Source organism: Elgaria multicarinata, chromosome 10 (genome assembly GCF_023053635.1).
Source record: "Elgaria multicarinata webbii isolate HBS135686 ecotype San Diego chromosome 10, rElgMul1.1.pri, whole genome shotgun sequence".
NCBI lineage: Eukaryota > Metazoa > Chordata > Lepidosauria > Squamata > Anguidae > Elgaria > Elgaria multicarinata.
This window is the reverse complement of record NC_086180.1, coordinates 30,304,504-30,331,536: the sequence shown is the minus strand read 5'-3', so window position 1 is coordinate 30,331,536 and position 27,033 is coordinate 30,304,504. Positions and strand designations below refer to the sequence as shown.

The 27,033-nt window shown below is 42.3% G+C and overlaps 2 protein-coding genes across 2 annotated transcripts in view; both read left to right on the top strand.

The window, feature by feature from the left end:
* Nucleotides 1-27,033, top strand: part of CASP6 (caspase 6) — a 459,872-nt gene that overhangs the window by 401,111 nt on the left and 31,728 nt on the right. The window lies entirely within an intron of this gene.
* On the top strand, nucleotides 447-22,456 carry CFI (complement factor I). Its single transcript, XM_063136125.1, has 14 exons — nucleotides 447-820; nucleotides 1,002-1,257; nucleotides 2,988-3,162; nucleotides 5,957-6,126; nucleotides 7,770-7,880; nucleotides 8,322-8,432; nucleotides 9,116-9,147; nucleotides 9,749-9,776; nucleotides 10,512-10,547; nucleotides 12,128-12,231; nucleotides 13,529-13,635; nucleotides 16,485-16,765; nucleotides 19,320-19,421; nucleotides 21,946-22,456. The coding sequence occupies exons 1-14, from the start codon at nucleotides 758-760 to the stop codon at nucleotides 22,149-22,151; spliced, it is 1,782 nt and encodes a 593-aa protein (XP_062992195.1). The 5' UTR covers nucleotides 447-757; the 3' UTR covers nucleotides 22,152-22,456.

Sequence of the window (27,033 nt, the reverse complement as noted above, 5' to 3'; positions counted from 1 at the left end):
ACTTTCCTGTCCCTTATTCATATTAACTCAAAAGAGCTGAAAAGCATACTAAATGGAGACCCAATGTATAAGAGACCACTTCTGTTCACCTGCTGTAGCTTTTTCTCTCTCCATTTCTCAAAGCGCACATGCATATACACACACTTACCGCTCTTCCCTTTTGACTGTTAAATAAAGTGATGTTAGGAATATGGCTATGATCTGTGTGTGATCCCATCATTTGCTAATTCAATAAAAGGTCTAAATTTTACTGTGTTGATCTGTTGATCCCGGAAACTGGCACTCCCAGAACTGAGCACACAGTACTTCTGTATCCATTTCTATGGAGTTGAGCAACTTGACCAAACACAACCTTGAAAACTCAGCCTCCTGTCAGTTAAATATGCAAACCACGGCCAGTTCTCATTTGTGATTTATGAGTGTTCCAAAGAAATAGATACAGGAAGTAGCTACCTAATAATGTGAAAGTGTTAAGACGCAGTACATGAGAGTTAGGCACAGAAGAGTACATTCCTATTGGGATCTTCTAGTCTCTTACTTGTTTACTTCTCTTATTTTTTCTTGCTGTTAGAGGGAAATTGAGGCAGGGGTATCTCCACAGAGGTTTTAGAAACCACAGTGAACATGGAGGCTCTTGCACTGATTTCACAATTTTAAATATTTGCAGTTGGTTAACAATTAAATACAAGCAGCAGACTGAGGCTGGGAAGAATTCTAGAGAAAGGAAATCTTCTAAGTGCACAGACAACTGTCCACTATGAAATTATTATTAGCTCTTGGGTTTAGTTTATGCCTATCACTTCGCATTTGGGGAGAAAAGGTAAGGTTTTCGTTTCAATAGAATAATTGGTGCAGTAGAGAAGCACTTTTTACTTGTTGCATTTTAAGGTTTGTTGTATTTCTTTTTTAAAAAAAACATGTTTGCTACTGATCTGAAATAAATGTTTTTTTAAAATATCTGACTTGTGTTATATGTTGCTCAGTGGTATTTCTTTTTCTAGAACAAATCGTACCTGATAGAAGACTGTGTAAGCCAAAGGTATACTCAAAATTCTTGCGAGAAGGTTCACTGCCAGCCGTGGCAGAGGTGTGTGAGAGGCTCCTGTTCGTGTAAGCTACCCTATCAGTGCCCCAAAAATGCCTCTTTGGTTTGTTCTACTGAGAAGATGAAGTTCCCAAATTACTGTTCTCTAAAGAGCTTTGAATGTCGACATCAAAGGAGCAAATTTCTGAACAGAGGGAGTTGTAACCAGCAAGGTAAAAATACGTGTTATGTCTCCGTTTCTGCTTCTGTACCATTCATTGGAAGTACAAAATGCCAGTCTTTAAGGATGTACAGTAGGAACATACTGACATTGACTTGTTCCCCTAGTGATTCTGTGACATTTGGGGCTAAACTAGATGTGAAGCTTGACAGGCAGTTTGCCCTTACCTAGTTGTTACTTGCAATGGGAGGAAAGCTTCCATTGGTTCCACATTTGCATTTATGTAAAAATGAGTTCTTAAGGCCTTTGGGCTTAACAATGCAATGAAATGGAGATAAATTAACTCCATTTATTCATTAGAAATATTTCTACACTGTTCCTAAATTAGCTTGTTTAGCTTGGAAAAAAGAAGGCCAAGGGGAGACATGACAGAGGTGTACAAAATTATGCATGGTGTGGAGAATGTGGGTAGGGAGACATTTTTCTCCCTCTCTCAAAATACCAGAACCCGGGATGAGCCCATGAAGCTGTTTAGTGGGAGATTCAGGACAAATAAAAGGAAGTATTTCATCACACAGCACATAGTTAAATTATGGAATTCGCTACCACAAGATGTAGTGATGGCCACCAATTTGGATGGCTTTAAAAAGGGGTTGGATGAATTCTTGGAGGAGAATGCTTAGGCTGACCATATGAAAAGGAGGACAGGGCTCCTGTATCTTTAACAGTTGCATAGAAAAGGGAAGTACAGCAGGTGTCATTTGTATATATGGAGAACCTGGTGAAATTTCCTCTTCATCGCAACAGTTAAAGCTGAAGGAGCTATACTAGAGTGACCAGATTTAAAAGAGGGCAGGGCACCTGCAGCTCTAAGTGTTGTAATGAAGAGGAAATTTCACCCGGTTCTCCATATATACAAATGACACCTGCTGAAATTCCCTTTTCTATGCAACTGTTAAAGATACAGGAGCCCTGTCCTCCTTTTCATATGGTCACCCTAAGAATGCTATCAATGGCTACTAGCCCTGATGGTTGTGCGCTACCTCCAGTATCCAAGGCAGTAAGCCTTTGTGCACCAGTTGCTGGGGAACATGGGTGGGAGGGTGCTGTTGCACCATGTCCCGCTTTGTTGGGCCCTGGTCAACAGCTGTTTGGCCACTGTGTGAACAGAATGCTGGACTAGATGGACCCTTGGTCTGATCTAGAATGGCACTTATGATCTTAATTTGCATGAACCCAAAATGGTTTATAGCATCAACATAAAACAATCATCTAATCCAGTGGTTCTCAACGTTCCTAATGGAAGGTTCCTAATGGACCTAATGGAAGGTCCCTTTAATATGGTTCCTCATGTTGTGGTGACCCCCAACCATAAAATTATTTTCGTTGCTACTTCATAACTGTAATTTTGCTACTGTTATGAATCGTAATGTAAATATCTGATATGCAGGATGTATTTTCATTGTTACAAATTGAACATAATTAAAGCATAGTGATTAATCACAAAAACAATATGTAATTATATGTGTTTTCCGATGCTCTTAGGCGACCCCTGTGAAAGGGTCGTTCAACCCCCAAAGGGTTCGCGACCCACAGGTTGAGAACCGCTGATCTAATCCAATAAAAAACATCTCCTATACTCCATTCTTATTATTTGAGTATTCTTGCCTCAGTAGGGATACCATACACCAGTAAGTTCAGAGCTAGTAGACTTCATCCTTACAGCTGTGTTTCATAAACTGAACAGACATGCACCTTAGAAGGCTTTGCTTTACTTTCTAGACAGCTTTCAAACTTTCTTGGACACTGGAAACACATCATCAGAGGAAATTGGATATAAACCATCAGAGGGAATTGTTCAAGTCAAAGTGAATCAGTCCCATAAGACATTTATATGTGGGCATGGATGGAGTATTCATGAAGCAAACGTGGCCTGCAGAGATCTTGGCTATTCACAGTGAGAGATTTTTTGGATAGAATCAAGAGCCTTTCATGTTGATAAATGTGATATTTAAAGGATGGTGCCAGTACTAATTAGCAAATTTCCAATGTACTCTAAGATGTCTCCATTATGAGTCAGGTCAGGGCCATGTGTCTGTGGTAGAACATGCGCTATGCATGCACAAGGTGTTAGATTCAATCCCTGAAACATCTAGTGAAAGGACCTTGGGCAGCAGGGCTTGGAAGGATCTCTTTTGAAGCCAGGGAGAGCTGCTATACATGATGTATACCTAGTGGTGTAGTGGTAAATTTTGAAGTACAGGCGCTCATTGTGCTAGTTCCCCATAGCCATGCCTCCCAGGGGAGTCCAAAGATTCAGGTAGCTGTGTTGATCCATATAAAAAAACCAGTTCTAGCAGTTTCATCTCCCCTAGGAGCAAGGTCTTCCTTATGCTAATAGATCTTAATTGTCTATTGAAGACCATGCCACCCCAAAATACTTTTGCACTACAAGGAGCAATATATTCTTGTTAGGATAATTCATGTACTGAATTTATAGCTACCATGAGAATTCTGATCCATTCCTATTATTTTATTTTAATATTTGTATTGTTTTTCATGTATGGTATCCCCGCCCCCCCCCAAAAAAAAGGGTTTCTGGGCAGCTTACAAGTATAAGCTGCCACCATCTAGACCTCACAGGTCTTCTAGACCTTAACAGACCTTCTAAAAACCAAAATTTAGCTTGTCTGCTGTATTGAGTCCCATAATTGAGACACGACGATGACAATGCTCTGGCCAGTGCACCAACCAACCTATCACTAGATAATTCTTGGCAATTGGAGCAAAGTTCCATCAGTTGATCTAAACACATGGAGAGGTTCATACAGGAGGTGTTCTTTGAGATTCCTTGGACTCATGCCATTTACAGTGAAATCCTATAATGTCTACTCAGAAGTACAGCCCAGCGAATTCAATAAAATTTAGTCCCAGGTAAGTGTGAATAGAATTGAAGATTTCAAGCTTTAAAGATTTAACAGGGGATCCATCAATGCCTAGATCAATCAGACTGTCCACTATTTAGCATCTTCATCTTGTCTTCAGTTTAGTCATTCTCATCCAGTGTGGCACTGCCTTCAGTCACATGCTGACAGTAGGAGATTGCTGACACTGGAGAGCGGTCACAGACAGAGCTTTTGCCCATTTTCGCATCACTGTTTCCTGATGCCTTCTGGTAGTCTTGGACCTGAAGGAGTGACAGCTCCTGATTTTTCAGGGCCCATGGGCAAGACGTCCTCAATGGGGCCCCTCCTTCAGGAAGTCTACTTTCTCAATGCCATTGTTATTACCAGCTGTTATTACTCTTCCACTTTTTTCTCATCATTGCTATCACTTCCTTGTCTGCCAGGGACAAAACTGGTGAGCAAGTAAGCAGGGGCATCTACTCCTTCTCCGACTTAGCAGCAAGTCCAGGGGTCTCTTGTCAGGGGCCTCTGCTGTGGTGTGGGCTCTTGGCAGGTGCCCAACTATGCCCATCCTTAACACTGGCCCTGATTCCAGGATGGTCTGTTCCTTACCCAGAAACTCTGGGTGTGTGTGTGGAATCTTTCAAAGCAAATCAATTAAAATAAGAAGTGAATAGCATGAGTGCCATTTATAGCAGAAAGGGGGGATAAAAATTGAATAAATAGCAATACATTTTCCAACTTACACATTAAAGGCATGTAAATTTGGCAAAGGGGGGAGAGTGAGATGTAAGAGCCTTCTGTCATGATTCCAAGTCCTCCCACTGATGCGAGACGATAAAGATGTCTACTGTGTAATCCACAAAGCTTTATTCAAAAAAATAAAAATAAACAGCTCTTCACACCTGAAGGGAGTGTGAATTCTAAGAGTTACCCCCCAAGCCTAATTTGGCTAACAAAGCTAGGCAATTGCCTTCAACTAAAGCAGGACGGATAGCTACAATTCAACAGGCACTTTAGCACAGGGAGGGTCTTTTGGGAGGAGCCTATCACGAGCTGCTACCCTAAGAGACCACTTCCCTCCTCCTCTCAACTCCACCCGCTTGACCCTGCAGTGGAGTCTGTCACCTCTGATGTCACCTCCCTATCAGACAGAGAATGAGTTCTCAGGAGTGGGGCGGGGGAATAGTTTCTGAGCCATCTGCATTCGATAAATTCATGAGAAGATTTATCCTTGACTCCTGAAGAGTCTTGGAGAATCTCCTCCCCCGCTTCCTTTGTTGGCTGGTAAATTTCTGGTCCTGCTTCTTCTTCTTCTGAGTCTGATTGACCCCCCCCCAAAAAAAAAACTTTCCCCACACTAGGGAGAACAGGCCTGATTCTGACAGAGCCTGGAGGAGGGTCAAAAAAAGCAAACCATCATCAACATAGAGGCAAACCCTTGGGCAGAAAGCCCCATTCACTGAATTCTAAACGTCCAACCCAGTTTCCTTTGGAGTTCATTTGAAAGTCACTTTTGATGCAGCCTAAAAACAGCATAATGTCTGTTGAAATTAAATGAACCCATCACATATACATACAGCTATAGCTGTAGCTTGTTGTCCACAGTGTGGGATGAGTGTTTGAAATCACCTGCAGAAAGCCTGTCCCCTGATCTCTCTCCTCTCCTTCTCTGTGCTTGCATTGACTCCTAGCGGATAAGCTGGGATGTTTCAAAGACCTTTGCAAAGACCCGTGTCTCCTCTTTGTCTATTGGGAAAGTTAAGATAAGATTTAAATAACACATGTGGTTCTTGGGACAGAGATACTTTATCATGCCTTTCTTGTTGTTGTTGCATTGCACAGTGGTGCTGATTCCACAGAGCTGGTTGACCTAGACAATGCCTCGTACCCATTGGAATGCCTTACAGCAACCTGCAGAGGGATAGAAACCACACTAGCGGAATGCGCATTAACTACATTGAATCTGGCTGATCAGAAGGTGGCCAAGGTGATATGCCACACGCTGAAGAGAGGTTGGTAAAGTAGATTTTATAGGGAAACTGTGTGTACAACTAGCTATTTCCGAGTTTATAGTTAAAGGACAGAGATGACAAGTAGGACCTACAATCCAATTTTGCTATGTAAGTGCCCTGTTTTAGTGTTCTGTATCCTCTTCCAGAATGCTCCTTTCTATCAGTGGAGGCTGGTGGCCTCAGTGTCTCAGGGTGGTGAATCTGCTCCGAGTTTCAGTCAGAACCACTCAGGACTGTAAAGGAGCTCTCACACCATGTTCTGTGGTTTCTACACATAATCAGCCCTTATTGAGCATAATCAGCCCTTACTGAGTGCTAACCTCACTTGGGCAGGAAAAGACAGGGGTAAGTTCCTGACTTTTCAGCTGCGTATTTTCTCAACTTTGCCCTGGGGTAGCTCAGAATCGGCGGCTGCATCATATATAATTGATGCAGTGCAGATTTGGAGCCACCCAGGAGCAAAGACAACGTATAGACAGCCCCCACCTACCCAGTTTGCTAACATTGCTGCCATCGCTCAGCAGCATCTGTGTTCACTATTAGAATATAGATAGGTAGGATACCTCCAGTGCAGACTGGTAGCTCCAATTTTGGTGTGACTGTAATTCCATCCTGGGCTTCGGTCAGAACCACCCAGAACTCTAAAAGAGCTATCCAGTGTGCTGAAATCTATCCACAAAATGGGTTCAGTACCTTGGATATCCTTTAGAGTTCTGTCTGGTTCTGACTAATACCCAGAACCGCCCAGAGAGCTTGTGAACCGCCCAGAGAGCTTCGGCTATTGGGCGGTATAAAAATGTAACAAATAAAATAAAAGAGTAAAATCACAGCCCCACTGAAATCAGTGCCATGAGCCTCCACTAATTGCCTGTTATTTGCTGCTGCTGCTGCTGCTGCTGCTGTTGTGTATGTAGCTGATCAGTGGTTACTCTTTGCTTTAAGTCTCTTGCTGCTATTTTTGTGCTTTTTCTGCTCATGGGTCAGTGTTTTCTTTTCTTTTTGTTAGTTCCCTTGGGCTTGTTATTGATAGAAAGGAAGCACACGCTTGCGTTTAATAACTGTAACTGAGACAGCCAATTGTGCAGAACATTGAAGTTCCATGCTTTAGGATCACTGGTGCAGTTGTGGATTCATTCTAGAATGTAATATTCTTAAATCAAACCAAGTGTGGCCAGTGTCTAGGAGTCGGGGGCCACGCTAGCCCCTGGACCCCAGTGGGGTCACACCCTCCTCCTATCTGTACCACTGCTGCTGCAGCTCTGAAATTTGGTGGCACAACAGCAGAGGAGGCAAACCTCCTTAAAAAGGAAAATCGGCATTCGGCTGCAGAATTTCAGCAGCATGGAGGCAAAAACGGCTACTGTTTTAATTAGAACAGTCCCTTTTGATGCCGATGCCACTCCACCACCACCATTTAGCAACAAACTGCTGGTTTTCCTTTTTAAAGGGGCTTTTTTTCTCCAGCCACTGCTTTACTAAATTTTGGTTGTGGGGCAGCAACAGGAAAAATGGGAGCCTCAGAAAAAGCCAAGTGAGGTCATATGCAGCCCAAATACCATGTGATTTCCCCACCCCACCCCAACATAGACACATTCTACAGCAGAATATTTTACCAAAGTTTTGCTTCTCATACAACTTGACAGTGTGCTCCGGCAGAGAATTCCCTTGTGTCAATGGAAAATGTATCCCTTCAGAGAAAACATGTAATGGAATCAATGACTGTGGAGACTTAAGTGATGAAGTGTGTTGCAAAGGTATACTATTTGTATCATTCTTTTCGCATGTTATCAGTTGTATACAAATGAATGATTAGATATTTTAGACTACAACTCCCAGCATCCCCCAGCCATCCATGGGAGTACTGGTAATTGTAGTACAACACATCTGGAGGGTACCAGGTTGGGGAAGACTAAGCTAGAAGATACCTCATGTTTCTTCAAGCAAGTCAGGTATTAAGTAAACTTATATGCTGTTTTAAAATCAAAATAGTCAAGGCAGCTTACAGAAGAATCCAATTAAAAGCAACAATAAAATACATACTGATTCAATTTCATCCATTTTTCTTTATTACATAAGCCTAAAGCAGCTTCAAAAAATACAATAAAATTTGAATCTGATGTATTATACATTTGGTATAATCTTGTGCTGTTCATGAGCTCTTGTCTTATATATACCGGATGATTTCGTTCCAACAGGATGCCAGGCAGGCAGCTTCCATTGTCGCTCAGATGTGTGTATTCCAGAGACATACCGCTGTAATAATGAAATAGACTGCCTAACAGGAGAAGATGAAAATCGCCGGTATTGTAAGCGGAGACTTGTTAATTATTTGTGGCTCAATCCAGATAATCAATTTCTTCCTCTGTAACTGGGTCTAGACAAGCTTCAGTCTAGCTAAAATTATGATGACAGCTGAGTCCACCACAAAATAAATAAAATTGAGCTTCTCATACAACCTAGTTGAATTCCCGTTACTTGGTAAGTGGGTGTGACGCAAAGTGCATTACAGGTTCTTGGCAGAAAGCATGTCTTGATTCAAGGCTGGTGCCCATTCAGGTCCTGTTGTCAAGCAATCCCAAAACCTAAACAGAGTGCCATAATCATGAGGAGTTGCTTATTTTAATTGAGCAACTTTGCAAACCTATTTATAAAGTTTCTCATTGGAGGTGCTCATCCCCACTCAAGATAATAAAGTTTCTCAAACCCTCTTTGGCCCCGTTCAGAAGGCACCTTAAACCATGGCTTTAACCATGGGGAATAAAGCAAAAGGCCTATTCACCATGGTTAAAGCCATGGTTTAAGGTGTCTTCTGAACACAGCCTGGCTTTCTGGCTTAACCACCATGGTTAAAGCCATGGTTTAAGGTGTCTTCTGAACAGGCCCTCTGAAGCTAGTGTAGTTGATGCCACAGTGTGTATTGTTACTTTTGTGTATAAACTGCATTTTTTTGTATCTCTTAGTTTTCTATTAATGTGTTTGTTTTAAATAGGTAATAGAAGACGTGAGCAAAATGAAAGAGGTAATATTTTGTGTTTTTATATTATTTTAATGTGCTGTTTATTTATGGCTCCATTTTTAAAGGCAGGAGGCTCCCAGTTCTTATAGTGCTTAGCATCCTGTCTAATTTGGCTCTTAAGATTAATTTACTGAGCAATTTTTAATATGCAGCTCTGAGCCCACATAAACAAAATTTCCACCTATGATAGCAACTCCCAAGTAGCTCTAGTGAAACATTTTCCTAGCTAACTTGGAACATTTGTGGTGAATAGCAACATCCAGCAGAACAATACTGGAAAAATATTTTTGAGTGTTGTTCATCGACGTAAGTTGCTAACTGGACATTAAAAAATGGTCTGGTTTGCTCGCGATCCTTTAAAGGCAGATTTAATATGTCGTATTGGCAGGTCAAGTTTTTCACAATATGGAGATAAAAATATGCTTTAAAAAAAGTACAAATCTATAGTACTATTAAGAGCCAGCTACAGGAAAATCATCTAGAAAATCTTCTCTGAAATACAAATACATAAAAAATAAGTAATTCTAGTTCATGCCAGAGTGTGTGTAAACTGTACTTATTTTTGTATCTTTTAGTTTTGCATAAATGTATTTGTTTTAAATAAGTGATGAAATACATGAGGAAAATAAAACAGGTAATATTTTGCATTTTTATATTATTTTATTGTGCTGTTTGTTTATGGATCCATTTTTAAAGGCAGTAGGCTCCCAATTTTTATGGCTCGTTCTCAGTAGTACTTAGCAGCATGTCCTGCTTAGCCCTTAACGTAAATTTACTGAGCAATTTTCATATGTAACTCTGAGCCACACCCACAAAATTTCCCCCTAGGTCAGCAACTTGCAACTAGCTCTAGTGGAAAATATTCCTAGTTAACTTGAAACATTTGTGGTGGATGGCACCATCCATCAAAATGATACTGAAAAATATTTTGAGTGCTGTTCATCGACTTAAATTGCCAACTGGACATTGAAAAACATTTTTTGTGTGCAGATTTAAAAGCAGGTCAAGCTTTTCACAATGTGGAGATGAAAATTATGACATGCTAATAAATCCAAGACACTATTAAAGATCAGCTACAGTGAACAGCTCAAAAGTTGGCAACCTTCGATGCTTCTAGATGGAAAGATGACAACCCTGGGTGCTCCCATAAGGAAGACTCCCAATGCTCCCAGTCAAAAAGCATTTCCTGTCTTTTCCTCTTTAATGGTTATTTTTGCTAGTAAGAGAAAATATGGAAAATGTGGATCTGGAATCCCTGTAAAATTCTGTGTATGAGTCCCCGTATCAACCAAGGGAGTTGAAACAAACATCTGAACTGACAGTTTGAGTTACGATTTAAAACTAGTTGTGAATTCTTCTTTTACTGCAGAAGTAATAGAAAAAACTGAAGAGTCCATGGATGAAGGTAAATGTGCTGCAATATGGCATGAATAGACCAGATGGCATTTGCTTAGATTTCTTTCAGAAACACTAACAGCCTAGTCCTATTCATAATTGACTTGCTAGCAAGTGATTTCACACATGCAGCCATTATCACCCTTAAAAATGCATCTGTATTGGATGAAAAGCTTGTACAGCTTGCACATGAAACTGATCGTATGTGTGAATCAGGCCTAACAGAAGGATTCAAAGTTCTGCAGAGCTATCTTGTTCAACAATCTCTTCTTCGTGTTTTTAAAAATACTGGTCTGGCTGCCCTTTTTGTGAAAACCTTTAAACCCCTCCAATGCAGTTGCATTCCCAAGAGCATTTTATGCCTCAACTGAAATATTGTTGAAATATAGACTTAAAATGAAATATTGTTGAAATATAGCGTAAATGCCTCTGAACCATAACATCTCTAATCCCACCAATCTATCATTACAAACAAAAACCTTCTATAGAAATTTGGTTGTCTTGAAAAAAACAAAAAGGAAAAAAAATAGGCCTATCGCTATGATTGTAACAAACATGATAGAAACCTGAGATTTAACAAAAGGGACGAATGCTCCTTGGTGGCTTTCATTTTTGGAATGTCATGTAACCCATCTAAGGAGCTGTCTTTATGGCTCCAGAACCCCGTGGTTCCCGTTTCTTGGGGTGGTGTTGGGTAATCCCGATACCAAGGAGAGAGCACAGGCTTTCTATGGCCATATGGATACCAGAGCAGCCACTCTCCACCCTCTTCCTGGTGGAAAGTGACCAATCTCTGGTCAGTTTCCACCAGGGACTGCTCCCAGATTAGCCTGGATTGGCCCTGGAGCAAGCTCAGACGACGACGTTGCTCCAATTGAAAAAGTCATGGTAAGTCCCCGACTTTTTCAATCCACAGCATCACAGGAAAGCCCCGCAGTAGCTGCAAAGCTGCACCTGCATCGTATAACTAATGCAGCTCATATCCGCAGCCACCGCAGGGCTTCCCCACATATAGACAGCCCCAAAGTTTGAAGAGGGGACAGAGACAAACAAAAGGAAAGGATCTAATATAGGCAAAAGTTTTGCCATTTGAATTTAGACACAGAATTGCCAGTTTGCTTTAAGTGAAGCAATGTGGTTGCTCTCTTTGAAACATGATGCAGGATTAGTAGTTGTGCGGCCTGCTTTAGGAGTCTGTTTGCTTTCCATGTGCTCCACTTGTATATTTAAATATGAACAGATATAGCAAAGATGTCATAAGTCTCTACTGCGCTCTCTCACCTATAGAAAACAAAGTGCAGTAGTGCTTCCTCATAACTTCTCACCACTACTGTTATGCTCAATGTTGCCCTAGATATACATAAGACTGTGCTCAGCCATAGAGAGATGTATGTGTCATTCCCTGTTGGAATTCCAGGCCAGCACAAGGGCTCAAATGAATAGCGTGGTTGCACTGTAACTTTCTGGAAATTATTAACACAATTCAGTGGTCATAGAAATCAAATGATTCATAAAGCAATTTTTGTTTGAAAATACAAACACAAGTGATTACATTACAAAGATGATCCTGCTTATCTGTTTTCATTAAAGAAAGAAAAAAGATGAAAGCACTTTTACCTCACCTACACTGTGGCATTGCAAACCGCACGATTACTCGTCGGAAGCGAATTCTAGGCGGATATACGGCAGGAAAGGTAAATGGGGGAAAGTGGTAGCTACTGGCCGGACTGTTTTAGTAATGCATCTTAATGTATTCTGTAGTCATGTAGATGTTGCCACAACAACCTCGTAATCCATAGTGAAGTATGGAGTTTTGAGTACAATAAAAAAAGGGGGGAAATAGGAGTTAATTTTTGAATTGCTGTTCCCAATTGTAAGACAAGGAGCCAAGATGGGCAGCAAAGGTAAAATTAATGAAACACACTAGTTCCTGGATTGTACTACATTCTTAGCTGCTGACCGGTTCACTAAAGATAACTACAACAACCATAACAACAGGTGTGTTGCCATGCTAGGGCCATGGGGTCCCTGACCCAGATCTATTTCCCTGGGCCCAGATGTATTTGCTAGTGTTCTGAGTGCCCATTGGTCCTAACAGAGAAGTTTTCTTTTCAACTTAATTGCAATGCAGGTGACAATATTCAAAGGGAATTGCAGTAAGGGAGGCAAGGGTTCACTTCCCCCCCAAAAAATTCTCCCTGAATTGCAATTAAGCTTAGGGAACAATCCTATGAGGATAGTCAGCAGCTTCCAAAGTCGCTGAGTATCCAGTGCAGGATGGCTAGAGCACGGAGGTGATCTTCACCTCTGCTTTAGAGCCACCTAGCAGCGGCGCTTCAGAGGGGGAGGGAAGGAGGCTGGAGTGGCCATAGGAAAAGTCATATGGCCGCAGCCCCAGTGTCCTCCCCTCCCTTCCCCCTTTCCCATTTCCATGCTCTGTTTCGAAGCATACAGATGTAGCCAGAACTGCACTAGCTACGAGTGGAAGGGGACAGTGGAGGAGCACACAGTTTCTAGGCTCTGAGGTCAGGCCCATGTTTTCAACCTAGGAGCCCAGAAACTGACCAAACCTATTTCCCCCAGCCCCTGAGACACTGTCTTGGGGACACAGGATTGCTCCCTTAGAAAACCTGTTTTCCATTGGTTTGGGATGAGCTGCAGCAGGGAGCAAATTACTTGAAGGATTTATTTGAGATTATTTCAATGAGAATTTAATTGGCTGGCTTTGCCTTCTGTGAAATTTAAATAAATCCTAGTAATTACTTCCAAATTTGCTGATACAGATATAAATACAGATATAAGCACAGGCAGATTTTATGCAGATATTTGTCCCTATGGGCCTCGTCCCCAGATCTTTTAGAAAGGTCCATCATCAACAACAAGCCATGCATATATGCAAGTAATGTGAACAGCAGGACAGTTCTGTTGAACTAGTGCAACATCCATGCGCAAGAAGAGGTTTGAAATGACTCATGCCACTTTTTTTTACAGGATGAATTTCCATGGCAAGTGGCAATTAGAAGTGAAAATCAAAGAGTGAACTGTGGTGGGGTTTATATTGGAGGCTGTTGGATTTTGACTGCTGCACACTGTGTGAGGTAAATGCTTTGGGGAATTTCTGAATATTGTTATTGAATTAATAATAATAATAATGTAGGAATGTAGGAATGTGTAGATAAACCTAACAAAATAAAGGCAACAGTTAGAAATACAAGCAATCAAAATTGCTAAAAGTACTACTAAGCAGGATCTACACTACTGCTTTATAACGGTTTGTTTGTTTGTTTGTTTGTTTGTTTATTACATTTTTATGCTGCCCAATAGGCGAAGCTCTTTGGGCGGTTCACAAAAACTAAAACCATGAAAAGCATAATAAAACAAGCAACAGTATTAACAATTGTTGGGGCCCTTGACACATTCCATACACCATTTTCAAACCGCTTTCAAAATGTAATATCCTGCTTGGTGTAGATCTGGCCCTAGCCCAAGTATTGCTTGATCTCCTATCGGGGTATAATTTTCTACTAGCTTTCAAGAACTGTAAGCATTGTATATTTGGATCCCATCTGGGATACCTATTATTATACTTTTTAATAAACTATACGTATGCCTTTTTTTGTACATACTAGTGTAGTAATACATTAGTTGTGTGCTTTTTAGCACTCCTGGTTGCTTGGAAGATGTAGGTAACCATGTGGTTAGTGTGGAGGGTGGCCAGATCACAAAGGCGATTTCACCTGCCTAGCCTTGGAGCGGGAGGGCGAAGGCCATGTGGCACATAAGAACCTGTGCAAATCAGCTTCCGCCGTCTCCCCCCTTTTCTCCCTCTCCATACTCCATTTCTGAGAACCGCACCAGCTATAAGGGGGTGAGGCAGCGGGGCGAAGGGGATTGGTTTCCAGGAACCGAAAAATCCTATGGCCGTCTAGACAAGACTGTACTCTTAGATTGTTTTTACTTCATTTATTTATGTCCCGTTAAGCTACAGTGTGGTGTAATGGCTAAAGTATCTGACTGGGAGTCAGGAGATCTGGGTTCTAGTCCCTGCTTGGCCAGGGAAGCTCGCTGGGTGACTTTGGGCCAGTCACAGACTCTCAGCCCAGCCTACCTCACAGGGTTGTTGTTGTGAGGATAAAGTGGAAAGGAGGAGGATTGTGTATGCCACTTTGGGTTCCTTGGAGGGGAAAAGGCAGGGTATAAATGTAATAAATAAATAAATAAATTCCTAAGGATACATTTTAATTCTTAAATCACCTATGTCTAAATAATATCTCCTATAATTGAGATAAATGACTAGAACATATAAAATCATACATATAAAAACATCCCAGAATTCCATGATTTGTTATAGGTGTGTTTGTGACACAAAAGATATTTTTCTGACTTCTCATCCTGTCTTTTTTAGTATGTGTCTACAAAACATGTCTTTTGTATTTATGATTTGAGACAATCTTCCTGTTACTTTTCCTGATTACATTCCTGTTTTTATAATCCACCTAATTGCTTTTATGATTCTGTGAGGGTGATGTTACTATAAATTTAATGGTTACTGACCATCTGGTGCCCCAAGTACAAAACTTGGCACCTATTGTTCAGATTCCTCTTTTTATCAGTAAAGACTACCAATGAGCCAATCATTAATTAGTAATGATTTGGCACTTCTGTTTTCAGTCTGGGAAGCCTCAAAGATAAGGCAAGTGTAATTACTCTTGTTCCAAGAGACCATGTTTAATTACATTGAGCTTGGAATTTCATACTTTAATCAAGAATTCTCTTGGAGGACTCTAATTATTGAATTTCCTAACTTTATAGTGGGGGCAAGATAGTGCAAATATGGATGATTTGCCTGACTATACTCCTGGGACTATACTGCATTAAATATGGACATGTGTTAAAGCATCTGCAGTTGCCTGACAAATAATGGGGAAAGATAACTATTGGGAAAGACGGATGAAAATCTAATAAATTGACTTTCAAAAGTACAGTGTAATAATTTTATAAACTCTGAAGATGACTATAAACTACGTGCAGAAAGCCAAAATCTATTGTCATTGTATAAAATAAAACCAACCAAAATCAATGGCAATTGTTCAAAGTAAAACCCAAATCATTTCCACCTGACTGTCTTCTTCTCTTAAAAAATAGATACTAATCGAGTTTGTTCATCTCGATAATTCATATGTATAATATGGGACTATACACTTATTCTGTCAGTACATACAAATATACAGAAAGCAGAAAATATATAATATAAAGTTAGATAAATAAAACTCCAGATAATGTAAACCTGAAACTATATTGCAAGTCTTAAGTACAATAAAATGAAAAGAAACATTGAAGTAAACATTATTTTGAAATTTTTTATAGACATAGGACAGTATCCAGTGTTGCCACTCTGTTTATGCAATTGATGTAGCACTAGCATTAGTGGCGTCTGGTGCTACACTAATAGCACAAGGCAGTTCAATGAGTTCCCCCCAAAACCCATTGTACCACCTTATGCTGTTGGAAGTTGCTAAAGGTCACTTACTCTAGTGCTACATTAATCGTGCAAGCAGAGTGGCAATTATTACATTGTCCTTTTGGAAGTCAATTTATTACATTTTCATCATCATTTCCCATTAGCTACCTTATCCCAATTTTTGTCAGGCAAAGGTTGGTTAGGCTGGAATATCGTTCCTTTTCTCTTTATCTGAAAACATCTGCGTACAAAATCTATCTGTATATGCAGTCTGGCCTCAAACATTCACATTGTGTCTCCGTTGCAGTTGATCTATTCAACCTGTTTTCAGAAAGTCCTAGAAAACTGGGCAGGATGCTATTTCTAAAAGTTGATATTCATTTATACAAACCACTTGACTAATTAACTGGCAGCTGGAAATTTATCCCAAGCCAAAGTTTACATTTTTGCCAAGTTGTATTTGTAAAGCACTTTTCTTTTTTGCAGAATGAGCCATATGCATCTGTATAGGATATGGACCGGCCTGTTAAACACGGTGGCAATGAATACAGGAATAGAAACGTTTCTTATAAATAAAATGATAATCCATGAGAACTATGATTCCAGAACGTATGAAAATGACATTGCTTTGCTTCAGCTGAAACCAAAGGACAGAATAAATCTAACATGTTCTCCACCTGGCTCTGTGCCAGTATGCATTCCCTGGTCAAAATATATGTTCAGAAATGGTTATCGGTGCAAAGTGTCTGGCTGGGGACTTGATGAAGGTAATTAGAATTTTGCCAATTGATAGTTTTCATAACGGTGACATTTTCTTCATTTTCTCTCGCTGCTCTTTCCCCAGTATTTATTTATTTATTTATTACATTTCTATACCGCCCAATAGCCGGAGCTCTCTGGGCGGTTCACAAAAATTAAGATTGCCAAATTTAGATTGCCAAGCTGCGAAAGGTGTTACTTCTTACACATACCCTTCTATTGCAATGGCTGGACCAGCGCATTTCTTGCACCTGCTATATCATATGTGTTCCCTGTTGGTCTACACTGCTCCTCAGGATAGCTGACATCCCTAGCTTATCCAAAAGAATGCACAACACTTCAAATAGGATCATCCTAGCTGAAGCACAGTTGTCTCTCTGCCCAAGGAGGAGGAAAAGGCAGGCATCTTGTCAGCAATAAACAAAGCTTTATTCAACAAAGAAACACCTCTTCACACCTGATGGGGGTGTGAATGCTGGGAACCATCCTCTAAGCTTAATTAGCTTAGCAAAGCTGGGCAGTTGCTTTTCAACTAAAATGGAGTGTTTCCCTGCAGTCCAACCAACACTTTCCCTCAGGGAGGATCTTTTGGGGGAAGCTTTTGGCGTGTAGCTAACCCACCTCTCACCTCCTCTCAACCCTGCCCGTTTGATCCTGCAGCAGACTCTGGGATCTGTTAACTCCAAAGTCCCCTCCCCCTCCATCAGAGGCTGAGTTCCCAGGGACAGGAGGATGGACTCCGAGCCTTCCGCCTTCTGTCCAATAAGCTCCTGGAAAAATGCTCCTTGACTCCTGAAGAGTCTTGGAGAATCTCCTCACACACTTCCTGTTTTGGCTGGTATACTTCTGGTCCTATTCCTTCTTCAGATTTTGAGTCTCAGTCCCCCAAACCCTTTCCCCACACTAGGGAGAACAGGCTTGATCCTGACACTAACTTGAAGTGCATCCTCCTGACCATCAGAACTTGAAGTGCATCCTCCTGACCATCACAAAGATGACTAGTTAGGGACAGAGCACCAAGATCTATGACTTTCATAGCCCACTGCATAATGCCTAGGCATCTTGCCAGTGTCAGAGTTAGTGCTCAATGGGCACATTTGGTTTGAACTTCATCTTCACACTCATAGAGTGGGGTTGGTGAAGGAAGGGGATACTTTCTCTGGGCTTAGAGATCCATGGATGCCTGGCCTGGCCTGCAAGCCCTATTACTACAAAGGGGGGATTGAGAGTTGTGAAGGTTTATTCAAAGTTATATCCCTGTATCTGTATGGGGGAGTCCAGATCCCAAGGCAGGCAGAACTAACAAAGTTTGGCACCAGCACCAGAATAGTCATGGACATGGAGTTCCCAAGGACAGGGCTATCAATGCAGCTGAACACATGTGAGAAAATGAGTCATGTTTCTGGCATGCAGAGTATTATAGAAGAACTGGCATAAAATGCCAGGGAGAGAGTGCTGGCTCCAGGTTTTGAGGGTCCTCAAGAGCCCCCTACCTCAGTGAATCTGCCTATTTGCCACCATTGCTCTTCATCTTTTTCCTCAGCATTGCTACCAATTGCTTGCTTGGCAGAGAGTCAATGAGCAAAGTAAACCGTGACATCTCCTGCTCCTTAGTCTCAGCACCTTTGTTGTCAGAGCCAGAGTGAGAGGCAGGGGAGCAAGCAGCTTGCCATGGTAAAGCGGAGGAGCAAGGCCAGGGGGCTTTTGCCAGTAGAGCCCCGCTGGTGTATGGGCCCTGGGCAGGTGCCCAGCCATCCTTACACTTGATGCCAGCCCTGGAAAGAAACATCCTCTCCATTCATGTGCAATTAATATTCATACATGCCATAGTACTATGTCTAGCTATAAATACAAATGGAAGGAGGTTGAAGAAATGGAACCAAAGATGTGGAAGCACACTGATCACTCTCCCATTTTTAAAAAAAACAGGGAAGACCTTTTGGAGGGATGGGGGTGGAAGGGGCCAGCCTTACAAGTTTGTTCTGACCAAGAGAAATGATGCTTCAAGGTAGTATGGCCGTAGGCCAGAAATGATGCTTGGGTACAGCTCTTGTTATGCCTGCCGTTTTCCTCTGCCACGTTACACAGCTCCCCACTGTAACTAAATTTGAGAGTCTTTTCACCCTCTGGGCCACCACCAGCACAAGCTCTTCAGATTTGGAGGTGCCAAATCTGCACACTATCTTGCAATACTGGTTGACCAGGCCCTCATAACCCTTTCTGATCAGTGGTTTGCAGTGGAGTGGTGAAAATGGCTGAAATAGTGTGTCCTGCAGACAACATGCCACAAGGTCGACCTTTCACATAAGTCCATTATAAGCAGCATAGCCTTTTTATATGGGAGTTCTTTCTGCTTCTGACATGGCAGAGAAGCTCACCAGATGGGGATAAAACTGGATCAATCTAGCCACTAGTGATCTGGGATGAGTTTCTAGTCAACACATGTCTTGGAGACACATGCCAGGTGACTGAAGATAATAGAGGAAAGCAGGATTGCAAGAATATTATGTATGGAATTGTCTGTCTTGCCTTTCATTTTTTGCCAATCATTTTTTTCTTTAGGTTTTACAAAACAGTATGCCCTTAAATGGGGTTACATTTCTATAATGGAAAACTGTTCTGATATCTACAAGGAACGGTATTTTGAAGGAATGGAATGTGCAGGTGAGCATGAACCTATGCACCTATTCTGATGCAAATTCATGAACAAGTATGTCAAGTGTCCAGCCTTAAGACTCTTTTGTGATCTATCAGAGAAGTCCAAGTGCAAAACAATTGATTTTTTTATGCAAACTACAGTCAGATCAGAAGTGCTTCAGGTTACAATCAGAATCTATGGAACGGCAGCAAAGTATATGTCTCTGGACTGCTTTGCATAATCCAGGACCACTTAGGCTACAAGCAACTCTCTTTGGTTAATGCATTATGTTAGATAGTTGAAATGAAAACTAGAGCTGGCCATCTCTTTGATAATCTGAGTGGCTGGTTAAGCCCCCACCCTTAAGGAGGGTCTTTCCAGAGGGACCTTTCCTGTGCAGCCAGCCTCATGAGCTGATGTTGCTCTTCTCACTTAGCCCAATGTCTCACCCTGGGATCTCCTATTTCTAACTACTACTACTGCTCCGGCTTTGGCATTCTCATGGGTGAAGAGTGCCCTGGCTGGTTACTTTCCAATTGATTAGTTTGCACCTGGACAGCCTCTAATCTGGGACTGTTAGGGCTTGTCTACACCAGCCGTTTATTCCAGTATAGCATCAAGGTAGTCCCTACCACACCACATGACATTCACCTATTCCCACAGTGAGCTAGGGACGACACCTCAGTTTTCCTGGGATATCGATGACAGCTTTTGTCACGGCTTTTTGGCTCTCTTTCAAAAATCACGAAGTCCGCAACTAGTGTCGTTCTCCCCACCCACCCCGGCCTTCATGAAGCTGTTGCTGTTCAGCACGAAGTCCTGGTTCAGCAAGCAGCCAACCCACTGTCAGGGGTTGTCATGTCCAGCAGTTTTGGACATGTGCAGGAGTGGGCATCTGCCATTTTTGGCATTTTTTTGTTTGGTTATCAGCGTGTTTTGGCTCCGACCATGTATATTATTTTTTAACACAAACATATCGCTGCACAGGAGCGCATCTTCGACAGTACCTATCCCTTCCTGCGTTTCTGTGTATTTGTGCTAGTGCACATCTTGGAGGAGTTTTAAAAAATTCTGTGCCCTGTACCCATCTGTCTGGTCCCGCCCACTTCTCCCAATGCACATCACAGGGCACACCTCCTCCTGTAACGGCTCTCCTTTACTCATGGGAAAGTTCCCTCGCATGTGCTCCATGAGCGACAATCATGGAAGTGGGAAACCTCGCAATTATCCCTCCTTCGTTGACAAAGGGCTGTAGGTGTAGATTAGGCCTTAGTCCACTGCAACCTTGGTGCTTAAGCAAACCCTTCTGCCTCCTCCCCTTCTGCCTCTGAATCAGTTCCCATGTCTTTTTAGGGGTGCCTATGCAGAGGTGCTGGTCCCAATCCCTACACAGTATTACGTAAGATGGACAACATATTTTTGGTGCCTGACGCCAACCATGGCACTTGTTATGGTGGAAACAATGTCAGAGTGGGCAGTGATTTAGCAAAATAACTAAATTCCTCTCAGTCTTTTCAAGAAAGATACTGGCACCTCAAATTGCAGGCCAGGTTTTATCATGCAATTATCCTGTCTTGTTTAATGAATGTAGGTGGGTGGGGATCCGGACTAGGGATGGACAAATCTGTCAGTTTCACTTTCTCCCATATTCAAATATTATCTTAATCTCACATTCTTTCCATCTCATTTATGAAGACATTTTGGCAAGTTCTTACCTTATCAAACAACCAGCCGAACCAAATTCTCACCCATCTGCACCAGCCAAATTTGACAGGTACAGCTATTCCCAGCATGGAGAGGACAATCCTCTACCTGCCACATAGCAGTTAAAAATGAGGAACATGTCAGAAAAAAGAGATGGCAACCCTAATTCACAGCACCTAGACATTTAAAAGCTAAGGACTGTAAGCTCTCTGCCTGGATGGATGAATCTGTCAATTTCATTCCCCCCGCCCCCCCACACACACATTCAGTTTTTTAATCTCAAATCCCACTTATGAAAAAAAATTATGACCGTTGGTGAGTTATCAAAAATATGAACCCAATGGAATCCTCACCCATCCCCAGTCTAGACAATGTTGTCCTCCAGTTGTAACCTTCCCCCATTCTCCCACTGATTATTCCACCTTTTTCTCTTTCCATAAAAAAACTGTTAGCTGCAGAATTTATTTGGATTGGTAGCACGAGGAACCCTCTGTCTGTAAACACCCATAGGCTACCTTCCCTTTGGGCTGTATACAAACTGTGTTCTGCCTGATCTTGATCACTGTCTCTCTCAAGAGCATTGCAGTGGTTTAATTGAGAATGAAACTGAAACCACAATTACATTAGAGAAAACAGTTAAAGATGAGGGCATTGTCCCAGGGCATGGTCTGAAGGTACATGAGACAGCCATCTCACTGAAGCTAAGCAGGACTGAGTCAGGTCAGTGGTTGGAGGGAAGACCACCTGGTAACCACATATACCCATCTTGAGTTCCACAATGGACGAAAGGTGGGATATAAATGTATTAAATAAATAAACAACCTTCTTTGTTTTTTCTCTTTTCAGGTACGAACGATGGCTCTGTAGATTCCTGTAAAGGTGACTCAGGAGGACCTATGGTTTGTTTTGACTCTAATGATGTGGGATATCTTTGGGGTATTGTGAGCTGGGGTGAAAACTGTGGTGAAAAAGGACGCCCTGGAGTTTATACAAAAGTAGTCCATTATTTTGATTGGATAAGCCGCCATACTCGAATGAATTTCATTTCTTGAGAGAATGAGTGATTATAATAACAAAATATAAAGATTGGCTAGAAAACTAGGGGTTCAATCCAGCCAAATTTAAGCATTTCAAACCCCATAAGTCTCAATGGGAGAGATGTATAGTGCAGTCCTAAGAACTATTCTTTAAAAGTAATTTGTGGTGAGTTCAATGGGGCTTTCCCTCCAATAAAGTGTATATAGGATTGGAGCTTTACGCCTTTTGCATTTCAATATTTTTAAAAATTCTGTCAGCCTTCTGTAACCATCCATTACATGTTTTCTTGAACTCACACTGTATATTCAAATAAAAATGATGCAGCATCAAGGAATATATTATTGTTGTTGTTGTTGTTTTGTATAACTTGGTTTTTATTGGAATCTGCTCAGTATGCTGCCCTGTTTTCAAACCAATTTGGAAGCCTCAAAATTCAATTAAAAAATCAATACATATCAAACTACACAAATATTTTCTTCTGTAGAAACAAAGGATGCACAGTATCATAAGCAAGCCTCTATTACAGAGTTAGTAACGTAGGAAACTGCCTTGAACTGAGTCAGGCCATAGGTCCATCTAGCCCAGTATTGTTGACACTGACTGGCAGTGGCTCTCAGGTTTCAGGCAGGAGTTTTTCCAGCTCTGCCAGAAGTCAGAGATTGAACCTGGGACCTTCTGCATGCAAAACACTTGCTCTACCCACAAGCAGCATGAATCTTTGCCTTTCCTAGACAGGCATGGGATGCCACAAAGTCAGGCCTACCTTCTTGCCTGCCTCTCTGTACTGTTGCCTACTCCATGGTTTGATAGAATTAAAGGCAAAGTGACATGAAGATACGGGGACACATTTTTAGCATGAAGCATACTAGAATGGCACTCTCACAACCTGCAGCCTTATGGCGCACTTGCTAAAAACGTTAGACACTTTGTCTGGTACCTGCAGCTATTTACAGTTGCAGGAGCACAACCAAATGCAAAGGTGGGAGAACCCGGGAGCAATGCAGTGAGGAGTCCTTTTTAAAAGCAAGATGCAGATGATGGACCAGCATGACAGTATGAAGATGAGGAGCAGCAGATGCAATGTTCATGGATAAATGGATGGTGGAACACCAGCAGCACCTGGACAACCAGGCCAAGTTAAGCAGTAATATCTGCCCACTATTCTGCCAGCCGTAACAGCTCTTATCTAAAGCCTACGACAAGTAATTCCCTTCCCCATTATGATTATCCACTGGTCCTTGGACCTCTTTGGAGTTCTAGGGTTCTTCCAGACAGAGGGCTCCTAGCAGTGTAGGCCAGTGGCTTCCACACCTTAGCTAGCTCCTTTAGAGTTCTGGCTGGTTCTGACTGAAGCCCGGGACAGATTCACCACCCCACTCACATTGAAGCCACCAGCCTTCACTGCTTCTTAGCGCCAGTGACTCAGAAGGCATTGGGCAGCAATTCTATCTTTTATTCTTCAGTGGATTTTCTGCTTTAAGAAAAAAAGACAGAACAAGCTGTGGGAAAGCGCAATGAGGTTAGAAGTGGAAGTCAATGTTTGGACACCCACCCACCCCAAATAAAATCCTGAGAATAAGGCATGGAAATACACTATAAAAATAAGTGTTCTAGGTTCCTTACAGGGTGTGTGTTTTTTCCTTTTGGTATGCATGTGATGAGCCTCCACCTGCAGTATGAAACAGGTTGAACTACTTGTCAACTGGCATTTTGTTGAGGCAGTATGGCTATCATTGCCATTCTCCTCTCTGTCAAATTTGAAGCTGATCCTGAAAGGGAAAGAAACACTAACATTCGACATGGTACTCGAGAGATGAATGCAGGGAACAGAGTCAATGAGCCTGTTCAGACAACATGCTAAGCCATAGTTAGGCCACAAACCCTTTTGCAGCAGTTAGTGAGCATGTTTAAATCATGGTTACTGTATATCTTTGATTCTAAGACGCCATCGATTCTAAGACGCACCCCATTTTTAGAGATGTTTATTTGGGGGAAAAGGGCATCTTAGAATCGAAGAAATACTTCCCTCACCGCCCAGCCAACCTCCTCCCCCCCCCCCCCCGCGCTTTCTTCTAATGGTTGTGTCCTTTTCTTTTTTCCCTCTGTGGGAGAAGAGACCGCCGTTTGCGCAGGAAGAAGGGGGGGCGCGTTGAAACAAAGAGTAAACAATATTTTCGGGCGGGGAGAGAGAGGAGGAGACACAATTAAGGAGCTAAAACGCTTAACTCTCCAGTCCCGCTCTTTACTTGTCTGTGCACCAGGGGACGACACGCGAGTAAGTCCCATGGAAATCGATGGGACTTACGAATAAATTTGACTAACAAAAAACCAGGCGCTTACCCAACCAGCTCCTCCTCGCTCGCATGGCTCGAGGCTGCTGCAGGAGCTTCCTCTTTTCCTCTTACCATATTGCTTCGATTCTAAGATGCCATCGATTCTAAGACGCACTCCGTTTTTAGAGCTGTTTATTTAGGGGGAAAAGTGTGTCTTAGAATCGAAGAAATACGGTATGTAGCCACCACGTTTAGCAATGGTTCACACAACACACTAAGCTATAATGTTTAGCTCAAATTGCTTATACCTCAAAATACTAATCACTGTGACTTAGGCCACAGCTAGACCTAAGGTTTATCCTGGGGTTATCCAGGGTTCGCCCCTGCCTGAGCACTGGATCCCCTGTGTGTCACCTAGATAGAATCATAGAATAGCAGAGTTGGAAGGGGCCTACAAGGCCATCGAGTCCAACCCCCTGCTCAATGCAGGAATCCACCCTAAAGCATCCCTGACAGATGGTTGTCCAGCTGCCTCTTGAATGCCTCTAGTGTGGGAGAGCCCACAACCTCCCTAGATAATTGATTCCATTGTCGTACTGCTCTAACAGTCAGGAAGTTTTTCCTGATGTCCAGCTGGAATCTGGCTTCCTTTAACTTGAGCCCGTTATTCCGTGTCCTGCACTCTGGGAGGATCGAGAAGAGATCCTGGCCCTCCTCTGTGTGACAACCTTTTAAGTATTTGAAGAGTGCTATCATGTCTTCCCCCTCAATCTTCTCTTCTTAAGGCTAAACATGCCCAGTTCTTTCAGTCTCTCTTCATAGGACTTTGTTTCCAGCCCCCTGATCATCCTGGTTGCCCTCCTCTGAACAGATGAACAGGTTTGACCCCTGGACGATCCAGGGATAATCCTTAGGTCTAGCTATGGCCTTGGTGTGTCATCTGAACAGGAGGGAAATAATAAAAGAGGAAGTCTGTCTATCCAGCTGTCATAGCCACAGCAGATCATGAAACACACAGGCAACTGAAATTTGACGTATATACTAATGAGAGCCTACTGGCTAAAAGCGATTGATGTGGTTTGTTGTGTCATGTGAACCTGATGAAAGTAGCTTATGTGAGGGTTAAACAACCCTCGCATAACCCATGAGCTATTTTAGGGTCATGGAAGGGTGGTTTAACATGAGCCTCGCATAAGTCACCCTCACCAGGTTAGCATGACAAGCCATGGCTTGAATATTCAAAAGGGTGGGGACACGTACTGCAACCCACCGTGGCTTAAGCCATGGTGGGCTGCAGTGATCATGCAAATCTGGTCAATATATCACCATTGATGGCCATTCCTTAAATCAGCAACATTTTTGGGATAAATTTGTTTTTTTAAAACAGCTACTGAGGCATGAGCCTGGAAAACTAACCCACAAGGACCACATTCCCAAGTTCTCTACCCATCTGGGTCATGAACACCACAAGGCATTCTGACTCTACCCTTCTTCTAGATCAGAGGCTGGCAGACGTCATGCTTGTGGGATCTATTTTATTTTCTCTTAGAACTCCAAGGTCCACCAAACAAAGCCAATGCAAAATAGTGACTGGTGGGAAGTATTTTATTTATTTATTTATTGCACTTATATACCGCTCCCATAGCCAGGGCTCTCTAGGCGGTATACGGAAATTAGGCAGAAATTATTTACAGAAAGTAGGCAGACAGAGCTAAATACAAAATGCTAGTTAAGGTAGTGCAGCCAATTACCTCCTACAACTCTTAAGCCATAGACTGGAATGACCGGCATATACACATCTATACATCTGAGTCATTCTAGATCAGGGATTCTAACGCAAGTATAAAACTGGCAAGCAGAATTGCAAAAAGTCTTGGTCAAAGGCAACAAATTGGTGGCCATCACTACCTCTTGTGATTGCGAATTCTATAATTAACTACGCATTGTGTGGAGAAATACTTTCTTTTAAGCTCCATCCGACCAGTGTTTTATTGCACGCTGGTTACTGGGCGGATTCCTCAGAGGACGTCGTCTGCCTCTCGCACGCCTTCCACCCCTTCTGGTCTTCCTTGCGCCACAAGAAAAACCAGAAAAACTACCAAATATTTTTAAAACCGAAGTTGCTGCTCTCTCCTGCCATGTGTATGGGAGAAGCAGCGTGTTCACAACGAGGGACGGAACAGCCCTGGTGCACCTTGTTTACTTTCTGTTTGAAAACAGGAAGTAACTGACTGTCCACGGAGAAGCGATGGTAGCGTTTCTTCCAAGGTGTGCTGGAGCTTTTTATCAGTTCTGAACCTCCCGTCAATCAGCTTCATGGGATGACCCCCTTGGGCTTTCATATTATGAGACGGGGAGAAAAATGCCTCCCAGGCCATAGCTAGACCTAAGGTTTATCCCAGGATCATCCCGGGTTCGTCCCTGCCTGAGCTCTGGATGCCCTGTGGGGCACTTAGGTGAACAGGTTTGACCCCAGGACAATCCTGGGATGAACCTTAGGTCTAGCTAAGGCCCTAGTCTCCATTCTCCACACCACGCATAACTTTGTACACCGCTACCACACCTAGGACTGCGCCCTTAGGCAGCTTGTCTGGCTCTCTCCCTGCTCCTAACCCCGGTGCTG